The sequence below is a fragment of the Spinacia oleracea genome, chromosome 6, assembly GCF_020520425.1.
Source record: "Spinacia oleracea cultivar Varoflay chromosome 6, BTI_SOV_V1, whole genome shotgun sequence".
Lineage (NCBI taxonomy): Eukaryota > Viridiplantae > Streptophyta > Magnoliopsida > Caryophyllales > Amaranthaceae > Spinacia > Spinacia oleracea.
In genome coordinates this window covers 2,945,547-2,957,960 of record NC_079492.1, presented here as the reverse complement: position 1 = coordinate 2,957,960, position 12,414 = coordinate 2,945,547, and the positions used below count along the sequence as shown (strand labels likewise).

At 37.2% G+C, this 12,414-nt stretch overlaps 1 protein-coding gene across 1 annotated transcript; it reads left to right on the top strand.

Moving 5' to 3' along the window:
- The first annotated feature begins 8,044 nt into the window (after positions 1 to 8,044).
- Positions 8,045 to 12,033, top strand: LOC110792539 (5'-adenylylsulfate reductase 1, chloroplastic). The gene is made up of 5 exons (XM_021997358.2): positions 8,045 to 8,263; positions 8,427 to 8,600; positions 8,689 to 8,833; positions 10,065 to 10,863; positions 11,430 to 12,033. Exons 1-5 carry the CDS (start codon positions 8,221 to 8,223, stop codon positions 11,658 to 11,660), a joined length of 1,392 nt encoding a protein of 463 aa, XP_021853050.2. The 5' UTR covers positions 8,045 to 8,220; the 3' UTR covers positions 11,661 to 12,033.
- The last annotated feature ends 381 nt before the right edge of the window (positions 12,034 to 12,414 follow it).

Here is a 12,414-nt window from a genome sequence, read left to right as displayed (position 1 = left end):
TATCGAAAATAACGAATAATAGCACTTAAAGATCAAAATATGAAAGAAATATGACAAACAACGGACTAATATGACATATAAAATGCGTATATTATTGTGTTGTCATGAATCATAGGCTATGATTATCTGTTTATTTGATCAGTTGAACTCTGAAACCGAGGAACACCTCTGGACATAATAAGGATGACAACTCTTACCTTATGTTCACGAGCAAGCATCGAGCGACAAAGGAATTAGGAAATGCACACTTGTCCCTAAGGACAAGTGGGAGACTGAAGGAAATAATGCCCTTGGTCCAAGTATGCATTCTATGATAAGTCTAATAAATGCGGTTCAGTATTAATTAACAAGTTAATAATTCAGTGAGATCAAGTGAGCTGAATGCCTAGCTAGAGGCCGCTTCAGTTCAAGTGGAATTAATGATATTAATCCACAGCTTACTCTTGACTGAACCCGTAGGGTCACACAAATAGTACGTAAACGGATCAAGTATTTAATGGCATTAAATACTCTATCTATGGATATTCGGAATCGACGGATCTTGGTTTCAGTGGGAGCTAAGGTCGTCACAGGCAAGAAATGAATACTCCGGAAACGATGATATTACCGGAAACGGAAATATGGATCGTATCGGAAATATAAATATTATCCAAGTCGTAGATGTTGCCGGAAACGGAAACATGGTACGTATCGGAAAATATTATCGGAAATGGAAATATTACCAGAATCGGAAATATTGCCGGAAACGGAAATATTGTCAGAATCGGAAATATTACCGGAATCGGAAAATAATTCCGGAAACGGAAATATTAAATATTTGTTCGAAACGGAAATTAATTCCGGAATCGGAAATGTTAAATATTGTTTGTATCGGAAATGAATTCCGGAATCGGAAATTTAATCGGAAGCGTATCGTACGAATAAGCATCGGACGAGGCCTGCCGGACGAGGGCCCAGCACGAAGCCAGGCCATCGCCCAGCAAGCCAAGCGCGCCACACAAACAGCCACGCCAGGCCCAGCGCAAGGCCAGGCCCAGCAGGCCGTGGCAGCGCGCGCGGGTGCTTGCGTGGGCTTGTGGCTCGCGCAGGCCTCGCTGCGTGGGCTGCTGCTCGCATGCACGCATGGGCGGCCCATCGTGGCTGCCGTGTGTGTGTGCGTAAGTGTTTGTGTTCGTGCACGTTTCCTAAAACGTGCAGAGTTCGGTTAATGATTAAATTCCTAATTCTATTTGATAAATTAATTAAATTAGAGTTCTTGTAGGATTCTAGGTTTAATTAATTTGTATCTGAATAGGATTCCAATTCCCTTTCCATAACCCTATAAATATGTGGCCTGGGTTCACAATTTATAACGAGTTTCAAAGTATTCAAAGTGAGTTTTTGAGAGAAAAAATTCAGCCACACATCTTGCTCAAAAGTGCCGAAAATTCTAGTACCTTAAGGGCGATTCTAGTTGGTCAATCTTAAGGCGGATCCGGACGTGCTGTGGACTATCTACGGAGGGACAACACTTGGAGTCCTAAAGACTTGTTCTTGTTCGGTTCGGGCGCAGCTAGGGAGGGCACGCAACAAAGAGTATGCATCTAAATTATGCTATATGATTATGTGTAAATAATATGTAATCCTGGGTTAATGGTTGTTTCCGCATGATTTATGTAATATCATATGTATCATAACCTAACAGAAACAACATACTGTTTCTCGGTCGTCTGCTGAGGCAGAATATCGATCGATGGCAGCTCTGACGTGTGAGTTGAAGTGGTTGAAACAACTACTACGCGACTTGGGGGTGACACACGACCAAGGCATGAGGATGTATTGCGACAGTCAGTCTGCGTTGCATATTGCACAGAATCCGGTGTTCCATGAAAGGACAAAACACATCGAGTCAGATTGTCATTTCATTCGAGATGCAATCAAGGAAGGGATCATCAGTCCGTCGTACGTGTCGACGAAGGTTCAGTTAGCAGATATCTTCACCAAAGCGTTGGGGAAGGCGCAAGTTGAGTTTTTTTTGAACAAGATGGGCATTCGAGATCTACATGCTCCACCTTGAGGGGGGATGTTAAGATATGTTAAGATATTAGATATTATTCTGTGAATATTCTGTAGAGTCCTAACTATGGTATGTTACCTAATGTGTACCTAGGGTTTAGGTAACTGAGTTGTACTATATATACGTGTGTGATTAATGAGAATGATATGAGATTACACAATATTTGACAGATGTCAATGGGGCGGGGCGGATGCGGATGTAGGTCCTTCCATCCCCATCCCCATCCCCACCTAAAATTTTCATCCCCATCCCCGCCCCATCACCCATGGCGGGTACAAAATTCATCCCCATCCCCGCCCCAACGGGTGTAAGCTAAAATCCATCCCCGCCCCGCCACCCAACTGGGTATCCATCCCCGTCTTATCCCCGCTTCATACCCGCGCTAATACCCGCGCTTATTTAGCAACATTTGCCATATATACGGAGTAATCAAAGTTAACTATAGAAAAAAAAAAAAAAACCTTATGACTAAAGTAACCTATATAATTTTAAAAAATACTCGTCATAACAAAAAAATCCAAACAAAAAACATAAAAATCTCACCTAAATTTATATTATCACCTAAAGATACAAATAAATCCAAACTCACCTCATTACCCATGGCGGGTATGAAGCGGGGCGAGTGGGGATGGGGAGGGGCGAGTGGGGATGGGGCGGGGATGGAGCGGGTTCAACACAAAATCCACACCCGCCCCATCACCCATGGTGGGTACGATTTTTTTACCCATTCCCGCCCCATCACCCGCCAAACCTACCTCCATCCCCGCCTACTTGGGGCGGATGCGGGGCGGGTCTCCCGCGAAACCCGCCCCACTGACATCCCTAATAATTGCAGCTCCAAATCCACAATTTCAATCTTGTCGTGGCAAATATTCGATGATTTTTTTATTTAACTAATTTTACTGTGTTATTGTTGGCTGTTAACAGTTAAAACGCCATCCGTGTGAGTATGTGATTAACAGTAACAAAGCATGATTTAAAAAACTAATCAAAAGGAACTCTTTGGTGTACAAGTGGGGTGAAATATTGAATTCAAAATATGCGTCGACTTTTGTCGTTTATTACTCAAAAGTATAAATTGGTGGTCTTATTTTTTAATTTTGTAGAAATAAAAATGCCAAAGGAAACATCCAAGAAATGGACGTATTTCTGAATCTGCCTGTAATTGCACACACCATGCAATAGTAGTCCTACTAATGGTGAATGGTCCATAGTTGTTAAAAATGGCGACGTAAAAATCCACAAAATAAAGCGTCAAGTGTGGGTATATTCTCTCAATACATATAAGTGGTATGTTAACGCTTTGACCCTTAACCAAATCCAAAGGCCAAACCTTTGATTTTTCAAATAACAACTTGATTAGATCCTCTCTAAAAGGTGTATTATTTGTATCTTAAAAGACATGGATTTGTGGATTCATATTTAAAACTTTCGTATTTACTCCATGGAGTTTGTTTTCTTACCCTTATTCTTATTGCTTATGATTTATTTTTTCTTAAAGTCAGACAAGATAAGAAAATTTTAAATCCAATCCGATCAGCAAAAGTAAAAGACACTCACAAAAAATATTTAGCTCAAATCAAACCAGACTATGATGAATCAGGCCATACTAAAAAAACAAAAAACATTCAAACCAGATCAGACCAGAATCAAACCATACCAGACCAGAAACTAGGTTATTAAAATCAGACAAGGTGAAGAGAGTTGATCGAGTCTAATGCTTTATGGTTTATCATTTTTATGTAAACAATATAGTCGTGACATACTTTAAAATTACTTGGGCCTGGTAGGTTGGCGTTTTGTATTTACCATTTTTTTTTTGACAGAGTCAACTCAACCAAAACTTTAAGCTGATGTTTAACCCTTACTTTATACTTTATCACGCTCCCTCACATAAAAGCTTATAGGGCTTGAAGTGTGGATGCAACATGAGTATGCTCATATCCAACATTCCACTTTGAAAGGAGAGGTCGGTGGATGAGATGTAATCCCATGACATTTGTGTCACGCTGACTCTGATATCATATCAAATAACCAACTCCACAAAAAGATTAAATAGATGGTTGAAACCCCGGAATTAGTTTTATACTCTATCCATATTGGAATAATTTTAACTTGTACTAGTGCCTGATAATAAGTACTTCCTCCGTCTTTTAATACTCGCAACGTTTGGACTTTTGTCACTATTCATATAATCTACTTTGACTATTCTTAGTGTTTTTTATATTAGATAAAACATAGTCATGTGATATCTTGTTAGATTCGTCTCAATATGTATTTTCAAAATATCAACTTTTTATAATTTTTGCATAAAGAGAATTTAAGATATAAATGATCAAAGTTGTGCATTGGCATGCGTGAAACTAACAAACGTTGCGAGTATTAAAAGACGGAGGAAGTATAATCAACCATCGGCACTATTTTAACTTTTACTATGTAAGTTTTCAGGACACATTGTTTTAAAGTTTTAAATTCAGTACACTTTATTCTGGACGAAATTTCTTAAATACTCTTTAAAAACCATATTCTTGCATTGTGCTACCTAGCTTTTCCTTTTGGATTCCTTCAAAAATGTACACTGCTCTAGGTATATTTTAACCCGAATCATCACCATTCACCAACCATTTTAAACTGGTATACATTGTAATTCTTTTTGTTTAAATTAATTAAAGAGGTCTACAAGTATATTGTATCAACTAATTCAAGTAAATGCGCCATAAAAGTATGAGTCTTTTTTGGGAAAAGTTTGAACATGTATGATGTATCTCAGTATCTATGTATCTAACATTATACAATCGTGCAACAATGGATGATTTTGCATTTGTTATAACTTAAAAAAATACACATTGGAACTTGCAAGACAAAGATAAGGAGCATATATGTCGATCTAATGTTAAATAAATATGTACGTAGTATGAGTCAAACAACAAGTCGTGGTGTTGTTAACTTTACTACTACTTTGTGTCTTTTCTCTATTTTATATATCTTCTTGGTGTCCAAAAAAATATAAATTATATGGCGCCTATTAACTAATGTATTTTCTCGATAAATCTAGTAGTTGGACACTTTTTGGCTAACTAAGCCTAGGCATATTACAACCAATCGAGCAACACATGAAACGATATAGGAAAATGAAACGACCTAGGCTAGACCAAACTAAAGGTTAGTTAACCGTACATTAACTTTATCGATAAGTTTGTGGCTTACAAATGTGGGGTGTTATTTTCTTTCAACATCTATAGCTTTCAAGTTTCAAATATAGTTAGCAGAAATAATGAAACAAATAATAATTGTACTTTGAAGAGGGGCCAAACAAATAACATCCATATATTGCTTAGTTCTTAGTACGTACACTTCAAATAAATTGCAACTTGCAACTTATGTCGAACACACGATCTCTTTAGCCATTAGCCTGCCTAGAGGCCCTAATATGATAATGATGGGTTTGTTGATTGTGGCCAAGTGCTACTTCAAACAAACAAAATAAAAAACATACTTCCTCCATTTTTTTATAATTGCACCATCTTAGGTTTTGACACTATTCACATATTCTTATATAGTTATTTTTTGTGATTTATATGTAAAGAAAAATATATTCATGTGGGATCTTGTTAGATTCGTCTCGAGATATACTTTCAAATTATCAAATTTTTATAATTTTTTCAATTGTATAATGAGAGATATTAATGGTTAAAATAGTGCATTGGCAAGCGTGAAATCTAAGATGGTGCAATTATAAAAAAATGGAGGAAGTAATATTTTTTATATAACAACTTAATTTATTGATAAAAAGTCATTCGATATTTTCAAATTGATTTAGATATAAACATCTAACATATACGTATAAAATAAATCAAATAACAACTTCATTTCAACAAAGATATATACGATCGTTGCATATCGAACTTTCTTTGCATATATTCCATATACTTATATTAAACACAAGGTAAGAAAAACTCCTTTAAAAAGGTAGGGAAAGAAAAAAAGAAAACATTGCAACAATAATATTATTCGATAAGATTCTACGTTATCGATAAGTGTTTGGATTAGCTAGTAAGGGAGTTAATCCAGCTTAACTAAGGCCGATAATTGGTTCGAGAATGTAACACCATTTGTTGGGAAAACTTCCCTACCGATGAAGTTTAACTCGACTCGATTCTGGACTAGTCAGAATCTTGTAGGCTTTGATTTATCGGATAGGAACCCGAAAGATAAGATTCTAATTTACTTTCCAAATAATAACTTTAAATGAGATTCTAATTTAAGCAAGACATCTTTCTTCCAACATATTTTGGTGCTTATGCAACCATTCCCCGCCCTCCCTTTTGACTTCATTTGAAACGATTCTTAAAATTGGTGAAGGCTTAAATTTCACAAGTGTATACTTTGATCTCAAATTTTAAGTTGAACTTCATAAAAAATACTTTTATTCTTTTTTTATTTATTATATTGGTAAATACGGTCTCGGAAACTTGTCCCACAAAATATCGTAATTTTCACAAAAAACTAAGTGTAATTGTTACTCCGTAAAACATTATTACAGAGTAACTAATAGCAGCAATTCTAATTATTCCTATGTCTCATCTCCATTATATAAAGGAACTTTTAATAAAAGGTCTTGCGCGCACAAGGTGTACAATAAATTTATTGTACACCAAGATAACTTTTACCCATTTTTTTTATAACTTTAACCTAGTTTTGATTAACTTTTATATTAGTAAAAAAAAGTTGATAGATAAATATTTAAAATGGTTAAATGATTAATTTTATACATTTTTATTGATTTTGAAGAAATAAGTTTTACTAAAATGAAAAAAATTATCACTAAAAAATAGATAATTTTTACCATATAAGCTTAACTTTTAAGCATTTTGAGTTAACTTTTACTCCAGTGTACAATAAATATTGTACACCCTTTGTAAATAAGAATTTGTGAACTTTTAAAGTGGCGTCAAAAATTAAAAGTTCATTTATTACCGTTCTTATATTTCTATTAATAATACCCGATGTATAATGAAAAAAATTGTAGGAGAAAAAATAGTTTGCATATTGAATGTTTTTTTCTTTATTAAAAGGGGGATATTAAATTTATACACATTTATATTTATGACTATATCTTATGTGTATTATGCAAGTATAATTTATTTGCTACAACTTTTCAATAATTAATGTTTTTATATACAACTCTTTTAATATGAATATGATTTAAAAAATTAATTTTTATGTAAATGAGACACACATTGTGTGTATATAAAACTAGTACGGAATAGTATTAATCATTATTTTATTGATTAGTCAAAATCAAAATTTGATCAATAAAATCTAGTTATAATCAACAAGAAGTCTAAACACTAATTCAAACAAACCCCAAATAACTTGGCCCGTATCGGATGGCCCATTTCCCCCTCTACACAATATTACACGTATAAAGATGGTTGTGGGCTTTGTTTTATGCCTTATCCGTGTGCCTTAGGCCTAAACTGGTCCGACCCACGCCATACTCACTATTTTCCTTATTGGGCTAAACATTTCTAAAGGCGACCCTGGCCCACACGTCGCGTCTAAGATGTTGCTTCAATCAATTTAACGTGTTTTGTCGTGCAGAGTTGGACCATGTCGTACTTTTTCTAAAAACAATGCGGTCCAAAACAATGAAGTCTGAACCCAACCCACACCTTCGTGTTCATGCTTTTGTCGTGCTGTGTTTTTTTCGCGCTAGGCAAGGCTCAATGCCATCTTTATACACGGACCCGTTAGGGCTTAGGGCTAAGTACACAAGAACAAACCCAAAAAATTACAGAGTAAAAAAATAAAAAGAAAATCCTTAAAAAAAAAGGAAAGGATCTAGTACGAAGAAGAGAGGAGGCCACGCGCCAACACCATATGACGACAGCGCTGAGACAATACCTCAAAACCCATTAACCAATCATCTCTTCCCACGTAAGCAAACATCTAAAAATTCTCCCTCCTCCCAAATAACGTCTAGGTTCAATGAACCTTGATCACCCCCTTCTTTTCTCGCCCCCCATTTATTTCTCCCCTCCATTCCCCTCAACAAATCAACATTTACCAGGAAAAAATATTCATACCACCAAACTCATAAACCTCCATTTCTCCTCAACAATTTCAAATTCAATCCTACACAAAGAAACAGATTGTTAAACATGGCATTGGCTGTTACATCTTCTCTCTCCTCCGAGCTCAAAGGTCAGTTTATCATCAATTAATCATCGTAAATTACACTGATCGACGCTTGATTCTGTATAATTATAGCTTTTTACTTGTATTTGTTGATGTTAATGTTTTTTTTGATGCTTGATTTTGTATACTTTGTTGATGTTAATGGTTTGAATGTGTGTGGGTCCTACAGCTCCAAGCATCGGAGTATTCCAAGATCGACAATACCAGAACCTTACGGCTACGATCAGTCTAACAACGCGGCGCGCTGGTTCAGCCGTGAAGCCGCTACGAGCCACCGCCGAGTCGCGGAGGAGTGACTCGGTTGTGCCACTCGCTGCCACCACTTTCGCCGCTCCCAAAACTGGTATGCTTCTTATTTTTCAAAATGAAATTGCAAAATTGTTGGATGTGAATAGACGGAAATGACCCTGGATGTTTTTGAATTTTTGCAGAGGAAGGCGTGAAAGAGGAAGTGACATTAGTGGAAGAAGAAGAGAATTTTGAGGATTTGGCTAAAGAGCTTGCAAATGCTTCTCCTCTTGAGATTATGGACAGGGCACTTGAAAAATTTGGAGATGATATCGCCATTGCTTTCAGGTATAATTATTTAATTTTTGTTAAATTTGATGGTCTAATTTTTGGTTAATTTGCGATTTTGATTGTCAATTTGTAATTAGCTTAGTTGTTATTGGTTAATTTGCAATTTTGATTGTAAATTTGTAAGAAAGTACTAGTTCATCTGATAAATTAGTAAAATAATCAGGAAAATATAATAAAAATAATGAACTTTTAGTAAAATAATCAGGAAATATAATAAAATAATGAATTTTATTTGAGGTGTAATTACTGTTTTGCCCCTAGAATGAATACAGACTGAATTGCTGGGAGGTTCAAAGTTTTGTTTTGTGGTCCTACACTCCAAGTCTCCAAGTGGATTTGTGGTGGATATGAAATTATGAATCATGTGATTTTCATTAAATTGAAATAAAAGTACTCCTTTTAAAACGGCAATTTCTTTGACTTGATTTACCTTTTAGATACACCCATGTTCCATCTAAGTATTTGAAAAAGATGATTATATACGGACAAAATGAGATTTGATTTTGGGTTTTAACCAACTTATTGAAAGGATCTCTCCTTAACCCCTTTTAATACCTTTTAGACATTAAAGGTGGTTTAACAACGCTGGCTGAAATTGAGCCGAAATTAATAAGATGACAGGAGCTATCAAGATTTCTTTTACATCATACTTTCTTTGAAGAATTTCATAATGGTAAATTTGTATAAGTTGATCACACACACACAAATTGATTGCATATTGGAGTCCCTTTGATTGGAGATATTACTACTTGCAATGTTTGGATGATTCAAATTAGGCAAGAACTATGGATCTTTATCTTTGATTTTCTGATCCATACATGTATATGATCTTGAAGTTTTCAAATTAATCATTTATGCATGTCCATGAACATTATCTAAATTTTAGAATGGGTGATTTGTTTGACTAGTATATATATATATGATTATATGGTTGGATTAATTTTTATGATTTGTTTGACTAAAGAATGATTGCATGTTGGAGTACCTTTAATTGTATAAGTTTTACATACACTAAAGAATCTAAAGAATGATTCAAATTAGGCAAGAACTTGGAACTTTATCTTTGATTTTCTGATCCATACATGTATATGATCTTGAACACTTCAAATTAATCATTTATGCATGCCCTTAAATATTGTCTTGATTTTAGGATGGGTGATTTGTTTTCTTGACTAGTATAATATGGTTGGATTAATTCCTGACATGTAGTATTCTTCTTGATTCACAGTGGTGCAGAAGATGTTGCTTTGATCGAGTATGCCAAACTAACCGGCAGACCCTTCAGAGTCTTTAGCTTAGACACAGGAAGGCTAAACCCGGAAACATACCGCTTTTTCGACGAGGTCGAAAAACACTACGGCATCCGCATTGAGTACATGTTCCCTGATTCTGTAGAAGTTCAGGGTCTAGTTAGGAACAAGGGTTTGTTCTCTTTCTACGAGGATGGTCACCAAGAGTGCTGCCGTGTGAGGAAGGTGAGGCCACTTAGGAGGGCCTTGAAGGGTTTAAGAGCCTGGATTACCGGGCAAAGGAAGGACCAGTCTCCTGGGACCCGATCCGAAGTCCCGGTTGTCCAAGTGGACCCCGTTTTCGAGGGCTTGGATGGCGGTGTTGGTAGCCTTGTGAAGTGGAACCCTGTTGCAAATGTTGAGGGTAACAATGTTTGGAACTTTCTTCGGACTATGAACGTGCCTATCAACTCGTTGCACGCGCAGGGATACGTTTCCATCGGGTGTGAGCCGTGCACCAGGGCTGTTTTGCCTGGACAGCACGAGAGAGAAGGGAGGTGGTGGTGGGAAGATGCCAAGGCTAAGGAGTGTGGCCTTCACAAGGGTAATCTTAAGGAAGAAAGTTCAGAGAATCAGAATGGTGGGAGTGCACAAGCGAATGGTGAGGTTGCTGATATTTTCGAGTCGGAAAACTTGGTGACTTTGAGCAGGGCTGGAATTGAGAACTTGATGAAGTTGGAGGATAGGAGAGACCCGTGGATTGTCGTCCTCTATGCACCGTGGTGCCAATTCTGCCAGGTGAGATACCCGTTTTCTCTTGCTTACATTTGTATTAGTCTGAACTGAGCCGAATGTAGGATATATAGACCTGATCATCATGAGCCCGGTCCGTTGTCCCGAAATAGTAGGAGTGGGCAGTTTTTAGACCCGTTTAAAAATTTTGGGTGGGTTTTGGGCACAAAAAAAATCCAATTTTTGGTATTGGCCCGAAATAACGGGAGTGGGCAGATTTTTAGACCCGTTTTTGTAAATTTTTGGTGGGTTTTGGGTAACTCAATAATGCAATTTTAGTATTGGCCCGAATAGCGGTTTTGGGCAGAAAACATAAGCCAGGAGGTTGGCCCGTCCCGGCCCACTGGACAGATATCTAAGGTGTAGCCCGACCAAACCCGACCCAGTCAATTTTAAATTTTTTTGTATGGTTTTGGCAACTTAAAAACTGCATTTTTGTATTGATAAAAAGCCCGATACATTTGGCCCGAAATAGTGGGTTTTAAGGTGTAGCTGGCCCGAACCCGACCCGACCCACAAGTTGTTCATTTCTAAGGTTATACTAACTGTTTTTTTTGTTGTTGTTTGAACAGGCAATGGAAGGTTCATACCTAGAGCTGGCCGATAAACTGGCCGGAAGCGGCGTCAAGGTAGGGAAATTCAGGGCAGACGGTGATCAGAAGGCGTTTGCCAAGAGCGAATTGCAGTTGGGAAGCTTCCCAACCATCCTTCTCTTCCCGAAACACTCGTCTCAGCCCATCAAGTACCCTTCCGAAAACAGGGATGCCGATTCACTCTTGGCTTTCGTCCAAGCTCTCAGATGATGATAACCCGACATTAACAGTTCATACATTTCACAGAAGAAGGAAGGAAGTTGACTGAACCAAAGTTCAGTTTTACTGGACATAAATCCCACCGTCCCTTAATGATTCTAAGGGAGGTTCTTTTGTAGTCAATAGGGAGCTACGTGATGTCTTGCCTTTTGTTGTAAGTTGGAGATGTCATGTTTTATATTTAGCTTATTTTCCTTTTTTTTTTTTTTTGAGTTTTGATGGGAGAGGGTATAAATTTTTGGTGTTCAAGTGGGTGGTACTGGTGACTGGTGAGTGGTGAGGGCATGTACATTGTGAAGGGTTGTGTTAGGACCTCATCTCGTGTATCGGAAAATCGACTAATAAAATCGGAGTTTTCTCGAAATAGTTTATGTGCAAAATGCTTAATAACTACTATACTCCGTATTAACTAAACTGTGATGGTCGTCTAGTCTGTGATGTTCGCAATTGCTCGTGAGAAGTTTGAGCCGAGCTTTCCTCGGCTCGACTTGTTCAAGCGACGGGCCAAGCTTGATTTTCAGTTGAGGACTCGAGTTTGAACGGGTTACGAGCCATAGTTCTAGTAGATGATTTGTAATCACCTTTTGTTAGGCCATAATGGATTTGGGCTCCAACCAGCCGAATAGGGTTGGTGAAATGAAGCACTGCATTACAATCCTCTCCCACTATTTCTTGAGCTTTTATAGAACTTGTTTGAAAATTCATCTGGACTTGGAGCTTTATGATCATCAATATCAAACCGCCG

Coding starts and splice junctions, on each gene's coding strand:
- LOC110792539 (XM_021997358.2), top strand. CDS start 8,221: ATGGCATTGGCTGTTACATCTTCTCTCTCCTCCGAGCTCAAAG. Junction 8,601..8,688: donor TTTCGCCGCTCCCAAAACTG/GTATGCTTCTTA, acceptor GAATTTTTGCAG/AGGAAGGCGTGAAAGAGGAA. Junction 10,864..11,429: donor CGTGGTGCCAATTCTGCCAG/GTGAGATACCCG, acceptor TTGTTTGAACAG/GCAATGGAAGGTTCATACCT.